Source organism: Zonotrichia leucophrys, chromosome 20 (assembly GCF_028769735.1).
Source record: "Zonotrichia leucophrys gambelii isolate GWCS_2022_RI chromosome 20, RI_Zleu_2.0, whole genome shotgun sequence".
NCBI lineage: Eukaryota > Metazoa > Chordata > Aves > Passeriformes > Passerellidae > Zonotrichia > Zonotrichia leucophrys.
In genome coordinates, this window is record NC_088189.1 from 14050833 (window position 1) to 14078386 (window position 27554).

General features: G+C 42.0%; 1 protein-coding gene across 27 annotated transcripts in view; it reads left to right on the forward strand.

Moving 5' to 3' along the window:
* Nucleotides 1–255: 255 nt before the first annotated feature.
* The window catches only part of PHF20 (PHD finger protein 20), a 72721-nt gene continuing 45422 nt past the window's right edge, over nucleotides 256–27554 (forward strand). For 9 of the 27 annotated variants that reach the window (XM_064730214.1, XM_064730227.1, XM_064730229.1 and 6 more), the window contains exons 1-8: nucleotides 263–384; nucleotides 9229–9277; nucleotides 15168–15282; nucleotides 21218–21389; nucleotides 21598–21682; nucleotides 22385–22464; nucleotides 25863–26247; nucleotides 26634–26741. In XM_064730214.1, coding sequence (XP_064586284.1) covers nucleotides 15200–15282; nucleotides 21218–21389; nucleotides 21598–21682; nucleotides 22385–22464; nucleotides 25863–26247; nucleotides 26634–26741 — 913 coding nt within the window. In that variant the 5' untranslated portion in view covers nucleotides 263–384; nucleotides 9229–9277; nucleotides 15168–15199. Of the gene's footprint in view, nucleotides 385–672; nucleotides 690–4006; nucleotides 4056–6596; nucleotides 6642–9228; nucleotides 9278–10815; nucleotides 10945–15167; nucleotides 15283–21217; nucleotides 21390–21597; nucleotides 21683–22384; nucleotides 22465–25862; nucleotides 26248–26633; nucleotides 26742–27554 lie in introns of those variants that run through there. The other 18 variants (XM_064730215.1, XM_064730224.1, XM_064730231.1 and 15 more) reach the window with 10 other exon arrangements.

A 27554-nucleotide genomic window follows, 5' to 3' on the forward strand; every position in this document is an offset into this window, starting at 1 on the left:
CCCGACATCCGCCTCAAGGAAGGCTCGAGGGTGCAGGCCGCCATCTCTGCCCGCTATTTCACGGCCGTGCGACCGCAGCGCTCACGTTGCCGGCAGGGCACTGCGGCTGCGTCCCGCTGAGGGCCGAGTCCCCACCGCGCCGCCCCCGCCCCGGCAGCACGGCCGGCCCCGGGGCCCCGCCCCGCTCGGCTCCATGCCGGCCCCGCCCTCTGCGCGCGCCCTCCGGTCGGAGTGGGCGGGCCTTCCGCGCCCCCTGCCCCCCCCCAGCGGCGCCGCATCGCGGCGGCCATTTTGTGCGGCTGCGGTCGGTGCGCGGGGCTCGGCGCGCCGCGGGCCCGGTGGGGGTGGCTCCGTTCTAACCCTTTTTCCCGTACAGATCCCTCGGTAAGAGCGCGGCGGCGCCCGGGCAGGCCGGGCCGCCTGCCTGATCCGGCGCTGTGGGCCCGCGGCGTGGCGGGGAGACGCGGGGAGGGAGGCCGGGCGGGCGCGTTCCCGCGCACAAAGGGCCGGGCCGGGCCGGGCCGGGCGGTGCCTCCCGCCTGCAGCCCCGGGGCGCCGAGCGGGGCCGCTCCCGCCTCGCGGCAGCCCGGCGCGCTGAGGCCCGCGGCTCGGGCCGGCCCCGGCCGCTCCCCCGTCCCTGACTCCCTGTCGCCGCCCGCGCACGCCGGCCCGCGGAGCTGCGCGGGCAGGTGAGTCTGTGGGGCCGAACGCAGGCGCCGCGGGCCCGTCCGGCGGGAGCGGCCGAGTGACCTTGCGGCGGCGCCGGGGCCCGAGCCGTGGCACGGGCCGCATGGCGGGGGCTGTGCCGGAGCCCGAGGCGGGGGTTTGACGGGTCCGGAGCGGCGCCCGGCGGGCCGGGTGCGGCGGGGAGCGGGACTTGCAGGGCCCGGCCGCTCTGGATTCCGGGGGCGCTCTGCGGGGCGGCTGTTCGTCACCCGGAGCCGCGAGTGGCGAACCCGCGCTGAGCAGGTAGTTGCCCTGCCAGATGTTCAGCGCGGCAAGGGCAGGCTTCCGTTCCTTTCCTGTCCCGTTAAATCTAGAGCATTTCTTTATCGCGCTACACTCTGTCCCTTTAAACAATTTTAAAAGAACAGAAATTACGGTGGATATTTTCACTAACCTCAAAGTTGCCCCATGTCGTGCCTATGTAATGCGTACGGTTGGGAGGCACTGGGGTGTTCTTCCTGGCAGGTCTGTGTTCAGATACGGCTCATTGCCAGCAAAGTGGATTTTTGCACCAGTTGGTAATCTGTAGCCATTCCAGGGTTTAGTTAATCTAAACAGATACAGTTTCGGGAAACCGTTTTATCTCCTTTGCTGACTTAAAATCTGGGTACCAGAGATGTTTCTGTAGTCCCAGGCTGTTGTTTCTAGACTAAATACTTAAAAATAAACCAGGAGAGATATCTGGAAGTTGATGAGTCCAAGTTAAGTAAAATAAATGTCACTAGGCTACAGAATTTTGTTGTGTTGTATGCAGTAGGGAATTAAAATATTAAAGCAATGGTAGTGACTTGAAATAACCTTTTGTAAGTATCTGTACAGCACTTAGTAATGGAGCATCTCTGTAACTTATGCTTTTGACCTGGGTTCATTTAATTTTCTGTAATGTGTTATGAATCCTTTTGCAGAACCAGTTTTGAAAAAAAAGGTCAAGCAAGAAGGCTTAAGCAACGATCAGTCATATCATAATTCTCTGTTTTAATTTTTGTGACTTCTAAACTTTCATAGTAATAAAGGGGGGTGACTTAGGTGAATGCATGTTATTTGAATGCATGCTAAGTCAGCTTGTGGAAGAGTTCGGTAGTTTACGCTCTTGCTGATAACTTCGTGGATGTCTCCTCAATGGAAATAAAATTTTACTTGAGCAGGCTGAGAGTAAAATCTGTCTGCCTGTAATGTTAAGGTCAAGTTGGGAATGAGGCTAGAGTATTAATTGTTCATAACGGTGCTGCCTTGACTGAAATGTAAGAAGCATGTAATTTATTCATACCTTTAATTGGCAAAGCTCTCTGTAGCACTTGCTTTTGCTCCTGTAGTTCCTGCATGACCTAGGCAACGATATTGACTTAAATTCTCCCTCTTGGTCAGGAAAGGAGAGCACAACCCCTAATTTAATAGTAGGGGATGATAAATTCTCTCTAACTGCACATTTGCTTTGTAACTGCATCTGCAGAAGATAAGTATTGTCTGTAGCTGTAATTTGTCAGCTGACAGGCTGCCATAGCTCTCTTGCCTGTGTGACCGTGTTCCTGTGCACGTGTGAACACTTGCATTGTGAGCTGAGCTAAACAATGTACGTGGGTCAGGGGAAGGATTTATTGCTCAGCCCTACAAGTAGTTGTTGTCAGTATTTAAACTGTACTCTTGATGGTTGTCTAGTTGCAGGGTTACAGTGGGGTTTTTTAAAATCTTAAAAAGAGCAGTCCTTTGGACTGGTGCATCATACTGAGAAGTGTTGTGAGGTGCTGATGAGTTCATTGTATGTTTGAGTAAGTCCTCCTTTCTTTTTTACTTCAGTTAATTCCTTGTCTTCATACTTCGTACTTCTGTTCCTTGCTTGCCTACAGGTTTGTTTTGACTGCTTGTACTTCCTGCAGGAAAATACTTTCTTCAGGTGGAAAATGGTGGTTTGGAACTCTTGGTTTGTCCTTGCTGTCCAAATACCAATAGCTACATGGCCTATATATTTCTGAAGACCTTTCAGAACTACTGGCATTCCAATATTTTTGTGACTGCAAACACCAGGCTTAAATGATGATGAATGCATGGGTGTATACTGTGTCTGTGGTGACTAGCTGCAGATAATAATATTGGAATATAAACACTCCTTTTGGAGGCATATTAGTTTGTTGACATGCTTGTGTGGCTTTTTACTGGGCTTGAGAACTTTCAACCAGCCTTATTTAAGTGTAGGCAGCTATGGTCTGCCTTATTTTTTCATAAATCTGCCTGGAATGGAGTTCTTAGAGAAATTGATTAGAAAGGAAAACATGTCTTCCGCTTGGCTGCCTGTATTAATGAAAAGAGAGGAAGCACTGTTGCTTATTGTGTGGGGGTTTTGTTTTGTAGGCTTGATTCTTGTTTTTTGTTGTTTTGTGGACTTGATTGTTTTTGTTTGTTTTGGATTTTTTAATATGAAGTTAGCATCAATTGACTCACGTTTCTGCTGCTTAAAATCAGCACTTCTTTCCCAAGGAATTGGAGAATATCCTCTTGTTCCACACAGTCGTTGAGTAAGGAAACTGTCTTCAACACCTCTGTGCTCCAGATGCAGAGCTGAGCATCCTTAGCCTAGGCCTGTGTGTCAGCGATGCAGAGTGCTGTTGGGAGGGTTGGAGTTAGAGTTTTTGTTAGTTTTAAAAGCATGTGTTGGCATAGCAGAGGTTGTGAGTACACCAGGCTGGAATTGCCTCTTCCCTATACTGTAGTTTGCTAATGGTTTTTTTTTGTTCCAAGATGCTCTGTGTTTGTATCAGTCATTTCCCTGTGCTGCAGCTGTCTTTTGTTGCTGTTACCAGGCTTGCAGAAATAGGCACTTAGAAATAGGCACTGTCCTTTCATCTCAGCTGGGAGACAAGTCTGCAAGCAGCCTTGAGATGCACCCCTTTCTTTTCTTTTAAAACAAATAGGCAAGTTGCATCCTTCTTACAGGGTGACTTGTGCACAGATGATCTTTCTGTTTAATTAATTACCTTAAATAAAGACATAATTTTTTATCAGTACTTATGGCAATATAACTTGGAAAATTTTCCTTTATTTGGATGTCTTGAAAATATCCTCTTCTTTATCAACAGGTAGGGTAGATTTGGTTCTGTCAAGGCAAGAAGCAGTGAAACAGAATGCTGTGTCTAGGAGTCAGGACACTGTACTAGGAGTCAGGACACTGTATACTAACTGGGTGGAAGCAGTGACTGCTGGGATTTTCACTAGCCAATGTTGCAGATGCTGCAAATTGTCTGTGAAAAATGTTTTTCAGACTTTTTTTTGATGGATATTTTTACAGGTAGATTTCTTCTAGGAGTAAAAAGTCCCAAGTCCAGTTACTGCTGCAGGTACTGTAACCAGATAATTTTTGTGCTTTCTGATTTGCTCCTTCCATTTTCGGTCATAATTTTTTCATCTGATAGCTAAAATTCACGTTGATGCTTGGTGATAAAATCTTAGGTTCAGCATCCTGCTGTAAGAGTGTACTGTGCTGCTGGAACACCCAGAGCGTGCGGGTGCGGTGCTGGTGGTAATTTAGCCAGGTAACTGGGATCCCTGTCCTGTGACGCAGGCAGTGACTGGGAGAGCAGGAAGAGGACAAACATTTAGCCTCTGGAGGCAACTCCTGTCAAGTGTGAGGGAAAGGTCCTCTCTCAAGGATGATGTGCAAGAAAGTGGACCACGGTAGAGAAAGGTATCCACTACCCAAGAGAATCAGCTGTGCTGGGGGTAATCTATCAGGATTCAAATAACGAGCAACCCCCTGTCAATCCAGATGAGGTCCAGAGTTCATAAATATTGAGCCCCTGAGCTCACTTGGCAAGTTTCTTTAAAGAAGGTACTACTTTTCCCTGAGGTGAGCACACAAGAGAAATACTGCAACATTCTCAGGAGGGTAAAACCAAATCTAAATGGCAAACTTCAGCAGAGCAGGAATTTAGCAAAATTTAAAACAAAACAGTCAATTGGAATAAAGCCTTTCATTTAGCAAATTCCACCCATCCAACCTTATATTACCCATATTCCAAGAAGGTGGAGTTAGGAGTGAAAAAGAGAGAAAACCAAGATACAGCTACCATCTTTGATCCAAGTGCAATCTCAGGTATCATAAACTCCAAGGGTGATAGGAAAGTTACCACATGCATCTTAAAGCAGTGGGTTTTACCTGCTCTGGTCTCCTGTGGCTATGCTTCCCAGGTGGGACTTCTGGTTATCTCTGGAGCTAGATTGAGGCTGCAGGCATGGGGTGTGGGGCATTCCTTTCAGTGTGACAGTGCCTGACAATCATTCTGGGCTGGACTAGAGGTTCCTGGAGGTGGGTTGTGGAATGGAGCAGTGCACCTCCCACTTTCACAGAACTGCCCCCTCCCCTTCAGTTGATTTGAACCAGTAATAATTTTCTCTAGTTTTTCATAACAATCCATGTGGCAGAAGTTTGGATGGAGTGTGCCACTGTCACACACCAGGGCATTGACATTGATGTCAATGAAGGAAGGAGCGCAAGAAGTGCTCCGGGTGACTGCCTGATTCAGCAATTTGAGATCATCTTTTTTCCTCCTGACTGACCTGTGGCTGTGAACTGTGCAAGACTCTGGACGGACTTGAAAGACTCGAGCAAATTGGAGAGGAAATGTCCTGTAGTCCTAATTGGCCAGTGCATGGGTGCAATGGAGAGTGGACACTGCCAGTGAAGTATTTTGGCCTGAATGAAGTCACACCACCATCGCACCATCACAGAGGGCTGCTGGAACTTCAGTATGACCTGAAGTCCCAGGGCAGCAAAGTGGTGCCACCATTGAGATTGCCAGTGTGTTTTTCTCCATTGCTTTAGCAGCAGAGCACAGGCCACTGTTAGTTTTTACCTGGAGTGGCATCCAGTACACCTGGAAGCGGCTGCCCCGGAGGTGGACTGATGCAGGCTGCACTGGAAAAGGGCGAGGTTCCAGGACACTTGCAGTACATTGATGACATCGTTGTATGGATGCAACACTGCAGGGGAAGCTGTTGAGAAAGGGGAGAAAATAATCCAAATCCTCCCAAAGGCTGTTTTTGTCACAATCAAGGACTTGCCCAAAAAATTAGGTTCCTAGGAGTAAAATGGCAGGATGGATGTTAGGAGAGTCCAGTGGATGGTCATCAGAGTAATGTGTCCAGACAGCAAAAAGGAAACACAGACTTTCTTAGGAACTGTGGGTTTTTGCAGGATGTATATTCCATAAGATAGTCAAAATTGTAAGCGCTCTCTGTCATGTGAGCGCTTGTTGTGGGAGAGCAACAATTTTAGGTGGGATTCTAAACAACAACAAGTTTTGGACAGACTCACCAGAAGATTGTGCAGCAGCCTTTGGGCCACTCAGGACAGGATAAGATGTGAAAAATATGCTCTACATTGCAGCTGGGAAGCATGGTCCTTCCTGGAATCTCTTGACAAAAAGTTCCCATGGAGACTTGAAGACAATCCCTGAGGTTCTGGATTTGCTGATAAAGAGGATCTGAGGCCTGTTACACCCCAACTGAAGAAGAGATCTTGACAGGTTATGAAGGGGTTGGCACGGCCTCAGAAGTGATTGACACTGAAGCACAGCGCTTCTGGCACTCGGACTGACAGGGCTGGACTGGATGTCCAAGGGAAATTCCCTTCTAAACATCTTGCCACTGACACCACGTGGAATAAGTGAATGGCTCTGACCATGCAGTGAGCTCAAATAGGGAATCCCAATCACCCAGGGATCTTGGAAATAATCACAGTGGCACAAATCCAAAAATATCTGTACCATCAGACGAGGAGGAGGAAAAGGTGCTACCATGCTAAGGAGACTCCACCATATAATCAGCTACCAGAAAATGAAAAGTGATGCTCTCTTCACTGCTGCTTCCTGTCATACCACAGGGACAAATTGGAGATGGAAAGCTGCCATTTGGAGTCTTACACAGTGAGTTGCAGAAGCTATTGAAGGACAAGGTGGTCCTTGCAGAGCTGAAAGCCATCCAGCTGTCCTCAAATATTGCTGAATGAGAGAAATGGTGAATATCTTACCTCTGCATTGGTTTGTGGACAGTGGCAAATACTGGGGGGAGGGGGGCTGGACCAGTGAAAAAAGACCAGTTTGTAGTGCAGAGGGAAACCTATCTGGGCTACTGAAGTGTGGCTGCCTGGGTAGAGAAATTGACTGTAAAAGTAGGTTGTGGAGATGCACACATACCCAAGAGTTGGGCTACTGAGGAGTATTGCAACAATGAACAGGTGGATCAGGCTGCCAAGGTTAAATTGCCTCAGGTGAATTATTTCTGTCTTGGGTGGCCCGTGACACCTTGTGTCATCTGGAAAGAGATGCAACATTACAGATGGGCTCGTGACTGTGGGGTGGACTTAACCATGGATACCATCTCCAGGTTATCCATGGCTGTGAAATGTGTACTGCAGTCAAGCTGGGCCAAGTGGATAAAACCCCTGTGGTATGGGGAGGGCAATGGTCAAAATATAAATATGGGGAGGCCTGGCAGATTAATTACATCACACTTCTGCAGACTCACCAAGGTAAATGTAACCTGCTGACGGTGGTGGAAGGCACCACTGGATGGTTGGACCTACCCCATGCCTCACAGCACTGCCCAGAACACCGTCTGGACCCTGAGAAACAAGTCCTCTGTCAGCATGGCACTCCAGAAAGAATTGAGTCAGACAACAGCCTAATAGACATCTGAACCAGATACTATGGGATTGAGTGGGTGTATCATATTCCTTAACATGCAGTCTCTGGAAAAATTGAACAGCATAATGGACTGTTAACAACCATATTGAAAGTAATGGGTGGGGAACCATCAGACATTGACATCTACACATAGCAAAAGCCACCTGGTTAGTTAACACTTGAGGCTGCACCAGTCAAGCTGGCACTTCACAATCAAAGCCTCCACATTCTGTAGAATGGGGTATGGTCCCCATCAGGGATAGGTTATGAGGAATATATTAGGGAAGACAGTTTGGGTTAGTCCTACCTCAGACAAAGGCAAGCACATTTGGCGGATTGGTTTTGCTCAAGGACCTGGGTGCTCTTTGTGGGTAATGCAGAGGGACAAGGGAACATGATGCATACCTCAAAGGGCCTTGATTTTTGGGTGAGAAGAGTCTGTAATGTTGAATTGTATGCTATTGGTTGGTGAATAATAGTGCCACTGTGTGCCATAACTGCAGTTGACAAGGTGTGTAGACTGCTCCAGATATACCAGTTGTGAATTCCTGATGCAGTTTGCCACCAGCCCTCTTGCCCTAGAAGACCTCTATGATAGATGGAATCCACAGTCTTGGACTAAATCAACTCAACAGACATCTTGGAGGGACAGCCATTAATGATGGAAATGATACCCTTGCTTTTGTAGATACCTATGTCTGTGTGTATATATATTTTTGTGTGTGTGTAGTTGGAAATGGATAGGATTTGGACATGATGTATGTGGTACAGAATAAGGGATGGATAATGTCCCAATAGCCAGAAGAGGGTGTGGCTAGAATCTGATGTGGATATGCAGAGGGGTGTCTGTGTGTTTGTAAGGGCCTCGTAAGCATCTCTCTGGTTTGGACTGCAGCAGCCTGCTGACCTCCACTGAAATTCTGCACCACCTCTCAGCATTTTCTGGGCACCGGGGAAAGGGGTCCCTTCCAGGTTGGGGTGGTTTGGGTGTGGTCAGGTTAAGTCAGGCTCTGCACTGAGCATTCACGTGTGTATTGCTTGCCTCTCTTGTACACTTTTTAATGCCATTACTTTTACTGTTCATGTTCTTATCTTATTGCTGTTTTCATTAAACTGTTCTTATCTCAACCAATGAGCTTTACCTTTTGTGCCTGTAATTCTCCTTTCAGTGGGAACACTTGATGGAGGAGTACTATGCCTAAACCACAATAGGTTCTATGCAGCTTCAGTTCAGGTAGAAACTGGGAGCAGTGTCACTGCAGTGCCAAATCTGCAGCCTAAATTGGGCTTCTGGAAACAATTCAAATGGCTGTCTTTGCCACTTCTGCAGTGCGAGGAAGCCTACATGTATTGACAAGAATTAGATTTGTGGATGAAGAAGCAGTTCTGGGAAATTAGTGTAGTTTGTTCTTGTATTAGCAGAACACAGCTCCTTCTGCCATGTGGTGAATGTAGATTATCCAGTTGAGTATGTCTTCATTGACAGGAGTGGACTGCTTACTTAGTGTGTAGTTAGTTAATACTGCACTAAAGTAGGAGTAATGATAAAGTTACTGGTGACTTTTAGTTGACAACAGATAAATAAATGATGGAGAAATATGATGTGGATATGCAGAGAGAATGTCTGTGCATCAGGGTCTCTTAAGAGTCTCTCTAATTTGGATCACAGCAGCCTGCTGACCTGTACTGAAATATTTCCAGATTAAATTTTTGTTCTAGAGGTGTTATTCTATTATGCAGCTACTGTTGACTGTAGAAAGAATGTTTTTTTGAAGTATGAACTACTTTTAGTCTCAGAATTCACATTTTTGTTTTTCTTTTCCTGTAGTTACACAGCACTGGTTGGAATGTTTGCAGCAACATAAACAAGTTTCTTGGTGAGTATAAGCATAGATCCTTTTTTTAATTGTGGCTTTTCCTTTAGCTTTTGAATTTTGCTTTAAAATTCAGGTTTTACTTAAATACTATCCACAGAGCTTCTGCAAGACTTATCTGCATTGAATTCTTGTATTCTTAAAGGCTGCCATGCTTTCCTTAAACTGAAAATAAACAGCCTCATTAAAGTAGGTTTGATTAATATTGCTTTATTTAGGAAAAACTTGATTTATTTTATGTGACTTAAACCTTTTTCCAATTTCTTCCTGTTTGTTCAGTGCTTAGGTGCTTGTTTTTTATCTTTAGTGTTTACAGGAAAAGAAACCAGACACGATCAAATGACTGAAAATAATTGTTTTCAGTAATGACTATTTATTTCTTTATTGCACTTGGTAATTCAAATAGATTTCATTATAGAAATATTCTTTTTTTCTGTTGAATTGCTTATATTCCTAATTTCTGCTTCCATGTTGGTCTATCCCAGTCTCAGCACCAGTTGCTGACAGCACAGTTACATGAGGTGTTGCTGAGGGGGTGAAAATGAAGTTCTCCAGGCTCTGTAATCTCAGGAAGTGAGGATCTTGTTCAGAGACTCATTCATGTAACACCTTTTCAGTTTTGTCACCAAGTACTTTGGGATGGTCTTGGTTCTGCCTGAGGAGAAGAGCAAATGTAGATTTTTACTGGTCAGTTCTCCTAATCTACTTGTATAAACTGGAGAAAAAGTAGGCAACTGAAATCAAGTACTCAAGTCTTATGGTTTGAGGGAATGTCAGTGGTGAGGAATGAGCTGTTCAGCATTCTTGTTACAGAGATGATGAGTTCAGGATCCAGGTTCTGTTTTGTGTGGCTCAGAGTTCACCTGTGTAGTTGTTAATTGAATCTGGGAAGCTTTTAAACCAAGTAAGTGCTGGTGAATATGTAGTTGAGGATGTTATATTGTGCAAATAAGAACTGCATATAGTCCTGTGTCGTGTTTGAAATGTGTCTTTTGGATAGGAGAAGGGGTGTGATGCAGTACTCCTTGAAATTTGTTGCAGTGTTGGGTCTTCCTATCTAGTTTAAATTTTTCTTGTTTAAATCTTTCTTGCCTGAAGATCTAAGCATTGTGGTTTGAAACACTGTTGTGAAGGACATAATCTGAAACTTACCGTCACATCCAAAAACAGTAACCTACCTTTGAAATGATACACAAAACCAGCCTGAGGCAGGAGCAGACATCCTTGGATGAACAGAGGCTGTTCTTGGGTTAACATGTTTAGCAGGTATAGGAGTTTTTAATCTGTTTTTATGTGTAGGGCAAAACACAGTAAGGCATGGTAGCACTGCTGCTGTAGTCAAAACTTGCCAGACAGAGGGTGTTTTGTCTGCAGGCAATAAAAGTCTATTGTAATCAGTTTACTAGTGCCAATACAGTTTTTAAGTGGTGCTTGTGAGACTTCCACTTAGTCTTCATAAGATGCCATTAGGATTGTATAGTATAAATGGTGTCTGTAAATACTGTTTTGCAGTCTGATATCATACCTTTTCTCATCTGCAGGTGTGTGGTTTCAGCACAGCATGGCTGTGGTCATCCACTTGCAAGTTGTTCCGATTGTGGTGGGGACCATGAACTTCTCTGGACTGACCATTCCTGATGGGGGCGTGCATATTGTAGGGGGTCAACTGGGTGAGGCTTTCATCATTCTTGCCCCTGATGGAGACGTGAGGCTGGTGTCATGGGTGCAGATGATAAAAGCTCAAAGCAAATACATCAACGAGTAAGAAAAACCCGATGTACAAAACGTGAATGGACTTAGTCCTTGGCAGTTCCATACGTAGATCTGCAAGCAGATTTGGAGCAGTGGTGCTGGAGAGGATGGCAGAGTCAGACTTAGCCTTAGGCTTTGTGGAGTCAGCTTTGTCCTAGAAGGAAACAAAACAGACTTGTGTTGCTTGTGTGGGAGTGGCAGTGCTGCCTGCAGTAGCCCAGGTCAGCAGTATCTGTGCTGCATCTCCAGGGAATACAAGACAATCTCTGGCTAGTTGCTTTTACTTCCTGGTTTTATCAGTGCTTTTTATTACCTGTCTTACCCTGTAGTCCTGAAGAATCACCACCAAGGTACTGAGTGCTTCCTAGGAGCTGGGACAGCAAGCTTCCCGTCCAGAATAAAATATAAATTCTCAGTGCAAAGTAGGATTTTATTTATGCAGACTGTCAAAGTTGCTTGTGCTTCTTTATCAGGTCAGAGAACTGTGGGGGTTTTTTCATGGTGTTCCTCTTTTTTTCTTTATTGTATCCTTATGGCAGAGGGAGGGAAATCCTTGGGTTTGGCATGGATGCACAAAAGAATGAAGGAAATAGGCTGAGTTGTAGAAGTGAGTTGCATTTCTTCAGAACTGCTTACGAAGCAGCACTGAGACAGAATTAAGTTTGAAAGTGGGGCTGATTTTAAGGAAAGAGTTTTGGTATGACACTTTGTAAAGGAATGGTTTAATCACTCCACGGGGATTTGGAAAATAGTTTTGCCAGGGTAGGTGTCGTTTACAAAAGGCTGCAGTGATTTTGCAGTTTCCACAGAGGAAACAGGAGAGGCTGTTATTACTGCAAGTTTGCCATAACTGCTTGGGTTTGCTCTGATAATATGAAGCAGAATTTCAGTTGCCAGAGGAGCCCACTTCTGTTAGACCTTGGTGATATGCCAGGTTTGGGTCCCTGGAGAGAGTAAGAACAGCTACAGGTGAAGGGGTACAGGACATGCGCTGTTAGCAGAGCAGAAAGCTTGTTTTAGGAGTCAAAAACTCTGATCCAATATTAATGTATTTTCCTCTGCATTGCCCTGAGATAAGTGTACCTTTGTCACTGCTATCTGTCTGATTAGTCTTGAATAGTCTTTAAAAGTTATATTATCTTATGATGACTTTGATGGAGAAGAAAAGACTGTGTCTTTTAAATAACATGTATTTCAATAATACAGATTTAGGTACATTTTGTTTTGGAAGTAGTGACTTCCCTAAATCCTGATCCTGAAACAGATCTGATCTTCATAGAGAAGTAAGACATTATTTTCTGGTGAAGAAAATTTTAGGAGAGATATTCTGGCAAAATGTACTTATTTCCAAGTTGTAGCTATGAATGTGTCATCAATCTGGGGTTGTTTGTGGACAAGCTGTTTTAATGTAGTTCAAGGTTTTAAAGCAATCTTTGCTGGAGAGGACAGGGGCAGAAACATAAAACCTGAATGCAAGCAAGGCCCTGTGTTCAGTGCTTGCTTTCTGAGAAGTGAAGTTATCAGTATGGTCTTGATCATGCTGGTGAAGCATATTTTGGCCCTGCCTCTTGGCCTAGTTTGTGCAGAGCCATGTCACGGTTCTCAGTAAAAGTTGTGTCTCATGGTTTCAGTCTCACTCTAAGGCTGGATGTTTTGGGGTAAAATGGTTGAGGCCTTCTGCTGAGTAATTTATCTCATGTAGTGTTCTGCCAAGTATACATCTTCTTGAGGAAACCATTCCTGAAATTGGCTGTAAATGGAAAAGCCAGCCTGCTTTCATGGTCTGAGGAGCAGGACCACAGTCCAAGCCAGTGGTAGGATGTGAGAGAGAACCCAAAGCAGCCCAAGTTCTGTAACTTTGGAGGGGAGAGAAATGAAGACTTGGGGAGGAGGGGCCAATGATAAGAGATTTTTGCACACAAAATTTTTTCTCTCTTTCAATTCTTTGACCTACTGCCTTCTAACAAGCTTAGCCGTGTTAGTGAAGTGCAGTGTGTGTGTGCTTTAACTAATGTTGGTGTTAGCTGACTATGACTAGCTGCCTTCAGATGTTCATGGAATGTGCTGCCTCTCTAACTGATTAAATGGCTCTGGCTGTTTTCTTCACATTTCCTATTAGCTGCGATACTCATATTTTTAAAATATTTGAATGAAACCATAGTAAGACCTTCTGTGCCAAAATGAATGTGTTTATGGAAGCCCTAATGTGTGTGATCCTGTTACTGAAATCAGCAGATGTGTATGTTCCTCTCCAGCCCCATGGAGGTGAGCTAAGATTGAGTCCCTTTCATCCAGATGGCAGCTCTTACTGAGGAGAACCGCTGTGGGAAGCTGAAATAATGCACTGAGAGTGCCTCTGGCTTGGCTTTGCATGTCCCTCCTCAGAGAACAGGAAAAATAAGTGTACTAGGGAAAGAATCACCTTGCAGATATCATTTCTTCACGTGTTAAGCAAAATGTATGTCTACTCAGTGTTTGGAGGCATGAAATTCCCTTGCTGGAGTAAGAAAAGCATATTTTAATAATGTAAATCTGCAAAGAAAATAGTGGCTCTTTGAGGTGTCAGGGGATAAACCTCTTAAAGTATAGCTTTGCACATGCTGCCTTTTTCGTTTTTTCAAATTCTACGTTCTGATGCAACATAAACTGTAAAACCCCATCCATCTTAAGTTTTTCTTAATTTCCTTTCCCAATTAAAAGTTATGGACTCCTGCCCCAACCGTTAGAAGACTGGGCTGATTCAGATCCAGTGTGATACTGTGAGAGCTCAGTCTGCTATCAGATATTACTCTAGGAGATTAATTTTTTTCAGTCCCTAGGTGGCTAGAATACTTTGTCTTTTGCTGTGAATCAGGCTTACAAGCAATAGTATTTTTTCCCCTATACCCTTGCAGGCTGCTTTAATAGAGGTAAGGATCAGTCTAAAAACACTGTTTTAGAGGAAGGCAGCAGATGAACTTTTGGTAGAGAAGTTTTTTTGCAGTGTGGTGGTTGAATGGAGTTGGTTGGGCTGTCTCTGTGGTCAGCCCTTGGCAAATGGCCTGGCCTAAAAAGTGTGGTGAAGGAGTAGCTTTTCCCTGTCGTAAAAGCTCTACAATATTCCTAAAGATCTTTGATTTCTGAACCACACTTGAAATTAGAGGAATTCTTCATGATGTTAATATTTTTGTAGATGCAGCTTAGTTGACACCATTGCTATTTATGCCTTACATGAACAAAAGTGCTAGTGCTTATTTCTGTGCATGTCTCCTTGTTCATGTAGTGTAAGACTAGGTTTTTTATTTTAACTCAAATCAATTTTGTCCACCTCTAATTGAATGTTCAAGATACAACCTTACTCTGAGGACAGTGATATTGAATAAGACTTACTTGTGTTTTTGGATCTTGTGCATTTGAAGACTACAGGAATGGATCATAATTTGTATCTTAAAATTGCTGGAAACAACTGACAAAAAAATCAGGAAAAATAGCTGTTGATCAGGCTTTTACACTATATGTACCTTGAGATAAAGATTTCTTAAACTTTTATATTATCTGTTGGAAACAAATATTAATGAAGACTTTTTTTATATTCTGGTTAAAGCAGTGGAGAAGTTGGACAAAAACAATGCAAATATGCAAGGAGTATAGAGAGTCTTCTAAAATTGAGTTTAAAAAACTACATATTTCTAATGTCTTTGAACTTTATTGCACTTCTAGTGATGAGGTGACATAGTGCTCAAGTGTCGCTAATGTGGTAGCTGTTGACAGATTGTCATTGTGTTTGTTTGCCCACTTCCTGTTTACTGGATTCCTTGTTATCATCAAAGTGGAGAGGGGGGCAGAAAATATTACGAAACTTCCGTCTCATTTGTGAATAAACTCTGGATTGTGTGGTTCTTAATTGACCTGGAACTTGGACCAATGGACAGAGGCTGAGCTTCACTCTTTCATGGTCCAGTAGCTGCCATTTTGAACATACTTTTGGAATCCTTCTGCAGACTGTCACTTGGGAACCCTTGTTTAAAAGATAATTGCCCCCTTACTTTCTGCAAACCAAAATTACAGCAGTTCCTTAACATCTGGCTTCTGGGAATTATAGTGCATAAGCTTATTTTGTGTATGTCTTGATTAGTGATTGATATTTAATTGCATTTTTCAGGGGAATAAAATCAGCAGTGTTGATATTACAAAATGACAAAACATCCTCCGAATAGAAGAGGGATCAACTTTGAGGTGGGAGCCCAGTTGGAAGCCCGTGACAGATTAAAAAACTGGTATATTTTTAAAACCATTCATCTTATATTAATTTTAAGTCTTTACTATCTATAACATTTTGTATTGATTCAATATTTAGAGTCGTAGTTATTGGTTTTTAGGAAAGTAGTTAATTTATAGAAGTTTATATACCAGTGATTGAGATGGGCAATAGATGCTGGTATGTTGTGCTGGCCCTCCAGAAGTGTGCTGGTGTTGTGTCTGGGAATAGGACTGCTCCTAAATCTAGTTGGACTTCAGGCTCTCATTCTCCTGAATTCACCCTTAAAAGTTCTGTGCTTTACTTAATATTGCAGAGCAGATATTATGGAAGAATAAATTCTTTGCAGTACAGAATATCCTTGCTGCTTCCTTTCCCAGTGCTGTTGTGAATTCATAGGCTCTAAAATCTGATTGAGTTTGTTAGGCCTGTGCTCATATGATGGCGGTCAGCTTTAGAATTAAAGAATTGTGTGGAGAAACATGTTCCATGCTAACAAGTCTGGTCTGGTGCCTGTCTTGCAGTTCTCAGCTGTGAGGAAGAACATTTTTCTTCATGAACCACTGCATTAGGATGATGAAAAAGAGCCTACAAATTACTTAGGCTAACTCTGAATTTTCTGACTCTGTACATTTCAGGTAGTCAGCTCAAAACTTAGCATTTAATAATTCTCAGTGAATAAGAGATAAAATGAAAATTGCCAAAGCCTTCTTAAATACAGGAATTAATTTGGTTTTGTTAGCTCGTGTAGATAACTTCTCTTTCCAGAAGTCATCTGTAGCTGATTTTTATTACGAAGTCTCTGTGGGTTAGATATGATTGTACTTAAAGCTCTGGAGCCTGCTAACAGGTGAAGTGTGCAAAGTCAGTATTGAAAACTATTTGGGCATCTCAGGAAGACGGTGCACTGCCTTAGACACAGGGGATTTATTCCAGAAGGTCTTGGTTGCATGCGGAGCATGTTCTCTCCAGGTGCAAGGGCATTGGAGTTGTGAAAATGAGAAAACATAGCTCTTTCCATAAAGAACGTAAAGTATGAACATTAAATCCTATTCACATGTTAATTTGGCTTAGCTGTGTATCCAAGACTTGTGTAGGTAAGCAAAGATCTGAACCTACCTCCATTTTTTATATTCTTCGGTTTTGTTAGTACAGCAAAAAAAATTAGTCAGGCTTACAAAAATAAGATCTCTTAGCCTGTCTGTAATGTAGGCTTTTTAGAGATGCAGTTTGGTGTAGCTGCTGTTTGAGTAAGGCTAATAACTTGTGTCCATGACTCTTATCCTTCTGATGTTTGCTCAGCAACAGTGTTTTGAGTGTACGGGGAAAACTTTGGGTGGCGGGGGGCATTCAACAACCTGCTCTACTTTCTGCATATCCCTTGGCTTAAATTTGAATTTTGGGTGTGCTGTTTGTTCCATGTTATTTGGTTTTTGGAAACACCTGATCTTAAATTACCTGTCCTACACGCAGTGCTTTGCAGCTCCGGTCTCACAACTTGGTTATGAACTCTTCAGTTCTGAAATCTTTTGTTTCCTTGCTAAGCTTCGAACTCTGGATTGTGTGCATTTGCATTTTTAGGGTTTCTCAGTCAAAATTTTTAAGAGCTGGGGGCTTAGCAAAACTGTCAGTGCTGACTCAACTCATTGGGTGTGGATTTGTAGAGGTCGGCAGACTGATTTTTTTCTCTGCTGCTTACATCTGCCCCTGTGCATCTGCCCCAGGACCACACTGTGGTGTGGTTACCATGCACTCCTCTAGGGGTGCAAGATTTTCTGTTTGCTGACACTTGCTTTTCCCTTTGGAGATCCAGACTTTTCTTGTGTGTACTTTTGGTGCTAAAACAGTCACAAGTTTCCTGTTTATTTAAAGTGCTGGCTTTGATTTCTGTTCTCAGTAACAAATACATCAGTCAATTCATGGCCCACTATTACCTATCTATTGGCAATGATGCTTTGGAAAATATTTCATGTCAGAGTGCCACATACCTCTCTTTCACGTCAATGGCTTGTGCTCCAAATTGCTAGTTAAGGACTTCAGGGTGTTTGGATGTGTTGTCAAGCCTAGTGAAGAAAAACCACTTTATGCCAGCAGAGTAGTCAGTGTGGAGCCTGCTCCTTGTCAAAGTGCAAAGTGAATTTTGCATCTTTACTGCTCATTCCAGAGGTTGCTTTGTTGTATTTGGAATCATAGCATATTGGCAGTGCACTGCAATTCCTGGTGCAGTTGTCTGTCATGTCCTATACTTGAACTCCAGGGAGCACAGTGAGTCCTTTTGGTGTTTCACTTTAGGTTCTTAGGGCTTGGGTTGATGCATCAAAAGTGTCGTGAAAGATGTGTCTGTTGGCCTCAGGTTGCTATAGGGAGAGAGCCTCTGTGGGTGCTGAGAGGTCTCATAGTGCTGAGTTCAGAGGATGAAGGAGGGAGGCTGCTGCAGTAGGGCAGTCCTGAGTGGAGGGATCCCAGAGGGAATGCTGTAGCCATGGACACGGTCACACTGTTGCAGCTGAATTAACTTTTTGAAACCTTTTGCATTGAATCATTTAAACTGATTGAGTGGTGTCTAGCTGTGTCCTCTCTTACTGAAAAGAGGATACCTGCATTGGATGCCTGCAATGGGCAAATGATGTTACCTTTTGTTACCTTATTGTAATGACAAGTTTTTCTGTCTATTGTCTGAGTAAAATGGGTGTGAAGGGGCTTTTGATTATAGTTAGAGCTCTTGAGTAGTATTGAGTATGGTGCTACCCTGTTAAGATTCAGATTGTCAGTCCCATGAGTTCAGTTGTTCATGCTGTCAGGAATTGGTCTCTGAGTACTAAAAAGATGAACCACTGTAGCTGTTGTCCTTCATGGTGCTGGTTCTCCTGAATGCTTCCTTTCCTCTCTGCATTGCTTTGACTGCACTAAGCTTGTCCCTTCTTAGTTCCAAGGGAGTGAGGGTTTATAGCAATTCTGGTTTGGTATGTAGGGAAACAGAAGGGAAACAGACCTAGTCCAGGGAATTTCCAGATATTTACCTCCTCCCAGAAGTTTTGCCCCTCCTGTATGTTGCAAGATGTTGTCCCCAGTTTCACAGTGTTTCAGATAAATACTTAAATCAGTACCATGTTGGGAATTTAGCTGCTAGAGACTGGAAAAGTACAAAGCCGTGGCTAATTCCAAGTCCTGCACCTGCAAAGATAGTGTGTCCTTGGGCCTAGCTGTAGTAGGATAACAAACAGTGAAAGAGACACGAGAAAAGGGAGATGTAACCCCTAAGGAATGAGGAAGAGTTGATGGTATAGTTTAACCAATAGATTGCTTGGCTTACAGAATATTCATAAGCTTATTATTTGCTGTATAAGTGTTTGATACTTTTTTCAATAAACGGGACTGGACCTGGACCTGAAGGACCTGTCGGACCTGTGATGAACCACCTGGTGTCCTGGTCCCCTTCCTACAGCAGTACCATTTGGGGTTTTCTTACCCTGAATCTATTTAGCTGTCTTGAATATCCATTGAGTCAGCTGAATACTTCCGTTGTGGTTTTGGGGAGGATGTGTTGGGCCACCCTGTACATACCTTAGTTGTTCTCTGGGGCCTTATCCAGGTGTCAGCTATTGGCCTTTCACTTAGTGTGTCCTCTCATAGTATTTTTTTTTAATAAACAACTCTGAATTTCTTTGAAGTTACCTCTCCCCTATGTATGTCCTTTGGAGGAAGTGTATGGGTATTGTTCTGTTACTCTTCTGTATAGATCTGTGAGCACTTGCACCTCCTGATGTGGTGTGCTTGCTCAGTTCTACAAAAGGTGTGGGAGGAAGGAAGCTTGGCCTGTCAGTGTGTGGTGTTCAGGGCTGTTGAGAACCTATGAACCTTTCTGTGACCCTTTCGGCTTTGTTTAGTGACTGCCAGTGCTCTCATCTGAAAGGAAAGTAGTGTCCCGGTGTCAAGGTCTGTCAGAGTTCATGGGTAGGTCTAGCACAGCTTGTAATAGGTTTACTGCTTCAGTCAAGAGCACTGAGTGTATGTTAACTCATGGTTATTGCTTCAGAAAGAGAGAATGTTGAGGCTTTGCAGCATGTTCTCCAAGAACTGAAAGCTCTAGCTCAACCACACTCAGGTAGACTGAAATTTGGTTTCATTGTTGGATACTTTTTTGTTAATGATCTTAACTCCCTTTAGTGAAGTGGGTTAGGTGCAGATGGTACTGATATATGATTCTGGGATGACCGTTCTGGTGGAGAAAGTTCCTTCTTTTGCTGGATGTGAAGCAGAGAGCAGTCTTGCATCGAGTTAGCTGGCTCTTGTAACTTGGGCTTGTCTCATCTCAGTGGTAGATAGTGAATTGTGCTTCCTAGAGGCGGCTGTCTGTTTGGACAGGATTATTAGCTTTGTACTGGGTCAGCACTCTGCCCTTTTTATTAGCTTCCCTCTTCATCATTGAAAAATCTAAACGAGTCCTAGGCATACTGCAGTCCCAATGGCAAGAGCACCCTTCTGGCTGCTCTCTTGTTGAGAGGATATAGGATTTCTTACCTGGTTTTGCTGGTCTCAGGTTGTAGGGAATGGGATGCTGATTTTTGTCATTATCTGTACTTAGTGATATCCAAAAATAATGTTTAGGTTGTGGCTGTAACTACTGCCCCCTCAAGAGCTTGTGGAGGACAGTACTTGAGTTACATAAATACAAAATATATTGATTGTAACAGGAACAAAGTTGGTTTTTTTCCCAAGAAGTTGGTGGCCAGTTACAGATGTCCCTGCCATAAATATCTCCCATTGGAATTCCTCTCCTCCACAGCCTTTGCTGCATGCATTTTGGTAATACATGGGGAGGAACTAATGGCATAGCTTGATGTGTGTGGCAGCAAGTATCCTTAGTCTGTAGTTGCAATGTAAGTCTCTAGTGTGGCCTATTCATAGCTCTTTGTGAAGTCATGACTGGACATCACTTAGATCTGCTGGAGGATTTCAGTTGTAGGTAGATTTGCTTTCTCTTTGTGTAGGGTTGTAGAACAGTACCTGGATTGCATTTGAGTCTTAATTCTTACATGTCTAGGCTTTACTGTTAGTATCATGCTTGATCTTTTTGAGATGCCACTTCTTTCTACCACTTGTTCTATCTTTCAAGTGTGGTTTACTAGATAAAGAATACTTGTGGATTTCAGTTTTGTCTTCAGCCCTTTGTTCAAGAATTCACTGGGGCCTTGTCTTTCTTCCAGAATACTGAAAACACTGACAAATGGAAATTTTCTCTTGATGTTACTATTGCGGAAGGGAAAGCTTTGTACTTGGAATGTTACCTTTAGTTGCGATAGTGAAATAGCTGTGATTCTGAAATCTGTACTGAAGTTACAAATTACCAATGCAATTTAAAGAAATACAGGTCTTCCTGATCAGAAACATTTAAATTTGACTTATCTCAGATTCCCCTACTACTAATGTACTAAGAATTTATATTTAAAAATCCCAGGATTTTGCAGATGAAATTTAACTTCGCGATTATAAAACTTAAATTACGTTTAGTGTGCCTGCTGAAATTTTGGTGTTATATTGGGTAGATGATTTATGATGCCTGGTGATGGGTATCTTAGAGAAATGAGTGTATTGGCACCCAAGTGTTAGTCTTGATAAGAGTGAGCTGAAGCTATTGATTTTGTAAAATGTGATATGTCTAGATGTAGGGAAGGTCTTTCTGACTTCTGAATCTGTAGTTATTTTTTTTTTCCACACCAGAGTAAGAACTCCTTAGTTGTCTTCTCTTGCTGCAGCCAATGTTTGCATTTTGGGTTCAGTTTTGGGTTTTCTTATGTACTTTGCTCTGTCATTATGTAGCATCTTTATTGTTTATACAAGTGGTACATCAAATTAAAACAATTGGAGGAGCTAAACTGAGGTTAATGTGTATAAAGTGTCTGAGACAACTTCCCTTATTCATAATTAAAATATTTTAATCTACCTCTGGCTAGGTATCCAGCACATATTGAAGAAATTGATTATGAAGAGGGCAAAGTACTTATCCATTTCAAGCGCTGGAACCATAGATATGATGAATGGTTTTGTTGGGACAGTCCTTATTTGCGCCCCCTAGAGAAAATACAGTTAAGAAAAGAAGGATTGCATGAGGAAGAAGGTTGTGCAGTAAGTGGAAATTTGAGAATATTTGTAATGGTTTAGTGTGTGTTAGTATGAATGATGACCTTTAAATTGCTTCACTGTTGCTGTGTTACCTGCTGTGTAAATTTTATGATTTCTTCTAAACATTGAAAATGAGTAATTGAAATGTTTTAATTAAGTTGTATGTTTCAATAATTTTCAGATAAAGATGCTTTTAACTACTGTTTTGTAGGGATTTCATATCAATGATCGGGTACTGGCATGCTGGTCTGACTGTCGCTTCTATCCAGCCAAAGTTACTTCTGTTAACAAAGATGGTAAGGATTTCTGGTTTTGTCACACTTAGTAGTTACATATTTCTGATTGTGCTGGAAACTCATTTGGGGGAGAGATACTACAGCAGATGGAAAACAGCTTTGAAAATGCAGTTTTGTGTTTTAGATGTGTTTTAGTCTGTCATTAACTCTTTTAACCTCTTACCTTTTTTACAAGAAAAGAACTTTCTGTTGGGCTATCCAGTCAGTACTTGCTTTAAGTATATATGTGAGAAAAGTTGTTTCTAAAATTTGTTTTTATTGCCTATAAACTGCAATAAAACCTATTGTCAGAGCTGCAAAATCCCCTTAAAAATCAGAATTGGAGGAGAAACTGTGAATGATTTGTTTTAGTGTTGGGCTTGCTTTAGATTGTCTGTGTTGTAAGATCAAGGAGAAAAGAACTGTGTGATTATATGTTGCAATATTCCACCAAAAATATTTTGGGGTTTTGTGAGTAAGGTGCATCTGGGGAGCAATTCTAAAATGAGACACGCTCCTTTATTTTGACCAGAATTGTTGTGGATCACTTTGCTGTGTCTCCCTGGCCTGTGATAGGAGCTCTGTGTTGAGGATTCTGACAACACAGGTAAAGCAGCTTTCGTCTAGGGCTAATTGTGCAGCTGGAGTGTTGGAGCTGTTAGCTGGCGCTGTGTTAAATACCTTCTGGTCTTCCAACTCTTACACTTTGTTTTCATATTTCAGGTACCTACACTGTGAAATTTTATGATGGTGTAGTTCAGACAGTCAAAAACATTCATGTCAAAGCTTTTTCCAAAGATCAGGTAAGTATGGTGCTTGTGCAGCTAGTGTATTCTTAAATGAGCAGTTCAGGTGGCTAGATTTGGTGAATTATATAATGTGAAATTAATGAAAAACCTTTACTGCTAAAATACAGTATGTCTGAAATAAAGTCCCTTAAAATGAACAAGGGTGATGAATATCCCAGGAAAGGGAAAAGGGGACTTTGCTTCTCCTTCATTAATGGGAATCCCTTAAAATAAAATGTGAATCTTTGTGCTATGATTTGTAAAGCTCTCAGGTTCTTTAAATGCACCTCTTGAACTAAAGAAGTCACAGGTATATAAGTAAAACAGATTTCCAAAAGTCATCGGAAAATTCAGAATGTGCATACTAAAGCTAGTGGTAAGGTTTTCAATCACGCTGTGATTGTTTTCCCTGTTTGCAATTACTTTAAATATATATATGTATGAATATATATACATTTATACACGCATATATATTTAAAAATAAAGGAGTGACAGCTATGGAGTGGACAGAAACTGTTCATTTCCAAAGTAACTGCTTAATATTCATGAGACACTTAAGGAGCATGGCTATTAATATTTCGCCTTGCAGCTTTGAGTAGGTCAGCTTTTTTTAACTATTCCTTGTTTATTTTCTGTGGTTTGGCTGTTTTACCAACCCTTCACTTGCTCAACACAGTGGGTTCAACCTTCACCTCATGAGAGAAAGTAGTAGTGAGCCATTACATTTTAAAAAATAGAAATTCTTCTGCTGATGGTGAGGAGGAAGAAGTGCTGCTCTGTACTTTGATTTTCATGTACAGGCACGTAGGAAAGCCTGGTTAAGTTCTGATCTTGAGTAACTTGGTTAAAACTTCTGAAATAACTGCTTCAGAATAATTTTCATTACAGACAGGGTTTTAAGTTTGATCTCTTGCCACACATTCCTGTGTGATAACTGTAGTATGTGGGTTTTTTGGTCTCACACTCTGCCTTTAGTTTTCTGAAACTTTAAGTTTGAGCAAAGAAATTGAATCTGTCCCCCCAGTACAAGTCTTAAACACAGATTCCAGTAATGAATGTCAGTGGTACAATTTATATTTGTCACTGTTGTGTAGAGGTATGGCAGTCCTCCAGATTTCTGTATCTGCCAGGCTGGATTGGAACACTCTTTCACATTTGCCAAAAGTGCCCTTAATAGCTTTTAAATGGTTATCATTGTGTTGGTAGAAAGTTGAGTAATACTCACATGTGAACTAGTGCAGAATCTTCATTTCCATGAGAAATGTTTTTATGATATTTAGCGTTAAATAAATGGAGTTGAACAATCTGCAGAAATACTCTGCATAAGTAAACAAAAATATTTTGTCTCTCTTTTAGGAAGTTTCATGATACTGCATAGTTTTGGAAAGTTTTGAAAGGAGATGAAAAGGGGTTTTTAGTTGATTCTTTCCATTTTCTCCTTTTATCCTTTGTCCAAGAAGATTTCTCTTAGCCCAAGAGAATCTCTTTAGTTATGCTAGAACATTTTTTCTGTCCTTTAACACAAAAAAGCATAAAGTGAGAATTTCCTAGTGAGCTCTACTTATACAACCAGAAGTAAAGTTTGAAAAAAAAAATACTTGAACCACTGGAGTGCTCAAGAATCAGAAAAAAACAGGTACAACAGTAGTGTAGCAGCATGTTGGAAGTGGACTGGAGGTGTCTTGTTCCTGTTCTTCAGGAGGAAAGAGTGTAGTCACAAAGGCAGACATGGCTCAGATCTTCGTACTCGTTAAGGAAAAGGAAAAGTGCTCCAAACCGTACAATTCCTGAAGGGAGCAACATAAGCAGGTTTTTTACAGTATTATTACTCTGTCCCTGTGTAGAGTGTGTAACTGGCTATGTTGAACAGAGATGGTAAAATGCTAATGACCTGTAACTGTAACAATGTGCCTTTGCAAGGACACACAACTTTTAAGAGTTCAGGAACACCAAGAGGTAATTCAGACATACTGTATTCATGATTCAGTTTCTTGAGAATATTTTGATTAGGATGGCTTAGGGGTGTTCCAGTACCACATATTTGATTCAAATCAGATAGCTTTGTAAGCATGGAAAGTGTTGAAAGGTAGTTGCCTGAGGGTTGTTTTTTGAGGTGGTAGGTGTTCATTTGTTTGTTTGGGTTGGGTTTTTTGTTTTGTTTGTTTGTTTTCCCCTGATGTTTGAGTTGCTGCTCCCCTCAAGCTTCTCCCATAAGGAATTTACAGAATACAAACTTCTAGGATGTCTGGAAAAAGGAGTGCTCAGACATGTGAAAGACTTCCTTCCCATTTACCTGTCTGTTTTCATGGAATATACAGAAATTTCATTTCACGCTTTTAAACAGTGGCTTTTTTAAAATCACATCTGTAACAAGTATGGTTGAAATAATACTATAGAGGATGGAGCAGATTGCATGTTCACCATTTTAATGCAGCAGCATTATTTCTTACGGCTACAGTCTGAAAATACCTTAAAAGGTATCACTTCATGTAAGCCACAGATAGACAGGAATACTGGAGTGGGATAAGGCAGGATGTAGTGCAGTACAAGGAAATAGTCTTAAGTGGATTCTCAGAATTTCATATGCTTTGAATCACGTGTTCCTTTCGCCAAGAAGGTGTTGAGGTATTTAGCCTTTCCTGTCCTCTGATCCTGGGTCAAAGTTCAAGATTGTTGGGCCCTACTGAACTGTGTCTGGGAAGGAGCATGGTTGCTCTTTGGCACTTCAATTAGGCTACAGGAAGAGAGATGTTAGTTGAACTAAAGGCCGTGTTGATACATGACCAATATAAATTTTTAATCCATGTGCAAAGGTAGAAGATTTCTGTTCATCTAGGACAGCCTGTAGCAGGATCACTGGAAGGGGAAAAAAAACATATTCAGCATGTATCATCCTCCCTGCTGCTTCCCAGTGGTGTAAAGCCTGATCACAAAAGGGGAAGGACGTGGAGTACCCTTAGCAATATTAGCAACAATGATTAGTGCAAACAAACTGCGTGTCTGTTTTGAATGAGACTCTAGTGTGAAAGGAAGAGAGTTTGCACATCCAAGTGATTGACCTGTCTGCTGTTTTCTCTGCTCCTGACTCCTACTCTTTTCTGCAGTGTCCCAAGTAGATTTTATGTAGTACTGCACAAGCTAGTAGGGACCCAGCCTACTTCTGGGAGCAAAGGAACAGCAAATGTCTTCTGCCATTATGTGGTGAGGAATGGTTTTCTTGCCCTGTCCTGTTCACATTGCACAGGTCCTTCACCAGTTCAGGTGCCTCTGAGTTTTAATCTGTGGGTTGCAATAGAGTGTGTACTTCTATCACTTGAAAAACTGGACAAAGATGCAAGCCTGCTGAATACAAAGGGGAGGGGTGGCTTTTAGACTACAGTGAGTTGATTTTCCTGTCATTCTCTTTATTCTAGAATATTGGGGGTGATGCTAAGCCTAAGGAAAGAGGTAATGAAATTCCATCATCTCCTGAAAACCAGAAGTTTAAAGAGCAGAGGAAAGCAACAGGTAATGCAAAGAAAGACGAAGATGAAAAGACATTAAAGACTGAGAAACGAGTTAAACAACCCGATAAAGAGGGAAAATTTGTAGTCATCTCGGAAAAAGTCAAGATCTCAGAAAAGAATATATCTAAGAATGGAAAAGAAGATAAAGAGAATATATCAGAGAATGATATGGAATATTCAGTAGATACACAAGTTGAGAAGAAGCCTGAGAATGACAAGGTAAAGAGTCCACAGGAAAATGCGAAAGAAACTAAGCGAAGGCGTGGCAGACCACCAATAACACCTCCCACGGGTATGTAGCCAAGTTTAAATGTTTAGGCATGTAACAGAACACTTTTAAACTTACTTAAAGGAATAAGCAGCGTCTTGCTCTTTCACAGCCTAAATCTCTAGAAACTCTTAAAAAACTGTAAGTTAATCTTTGTTTGATAGTCAGGAGCATGCTGAAATTTGGAGCCTTAGTGGTTTGGTCAGAGATTAAATTTAGGCAAGTAAACATCACATAATATAAAGCATACCTGTCGCAGGGTTAAATACTACTATGTGGGTTTTAGAAGGCCTTGTGAAGCTGTATGTATGCAAATGCAGTATTTTAGATTGTGAGGCTTGGGAATTTGTGTTAAAGTGTTTCACAGGTTTGTATTCAATCAATTTTTCTTCTGTTATGTAAATATGTAGAGCCAAGTTCTCAGACACTGCAGCCCATAACTTTGGAGTTAAGACGTCGGAAAATACCTAAAGGATGTGATGTTCCATTGAAGCGTCCCAGGACTGAAAAAACATTGTGTGAGTTTTTTGATATTTAGCTCTCACACTGTGTGTATGTGTGTGTATAAATATAAAAGTTCTTCAGGCTTAATGGGTGGAGGAGGGACAAAACAGCTCTGGTATTAATCTTGAACTGTGGTAGATGCATTGACTGAAATGCAGCGCCTGTTTTTCATAAATTTGCCATTCGTATGTGGCATCGTCATGCTGGAATTCCCCCCTAAATCTTGGAAGTTGGTTTTGGATAAAAGAGGCATAAGTTGTGAGCCTTGATGCAAAAGTTCATAGATGTATGGGTGGCAGTGATTATATTGTCTCCAATATGTAGAAGGCTATAGAAGCCTTAGAAGTTGTAGAAACTTCAGTTACTAGATAAAGGATTAAAGCAATGGCACTTTAATACTATGCAAATATTTATGCCACTACAGTTGAATAGCTTCTACTTTATCTTTCTGTGCTTTGTGTGGAGGCTGAAGAACTTGAGTGTGTTGATGAGGAAAGAAGATTATATTCTCTGTAATAGTGTCATGGCCAAGGAGATGAAGACCTAAAGAAAACTCTTTCCTTAATACCACAGTCTTAAACTTCAGTGTGTGTAGGTTATCCAGCTCAGTCACAGCTTTTGATGTGTCTGAATTGTCTCATCTAACTCCTGATATTATTTATGTCCATGGAACAGTTTGTTTAGACCAGGTCCACTATAAGGGGATGAACATAGCGTCACTGCTCTGCAGTATGCTTCTGTGTGCATTTTACTCAGTGGAATTCTTTTTTCTCAGTAACAAACTAGTAAGATATTGATCTGTATTCATACTTCAAATCTGTTACTAG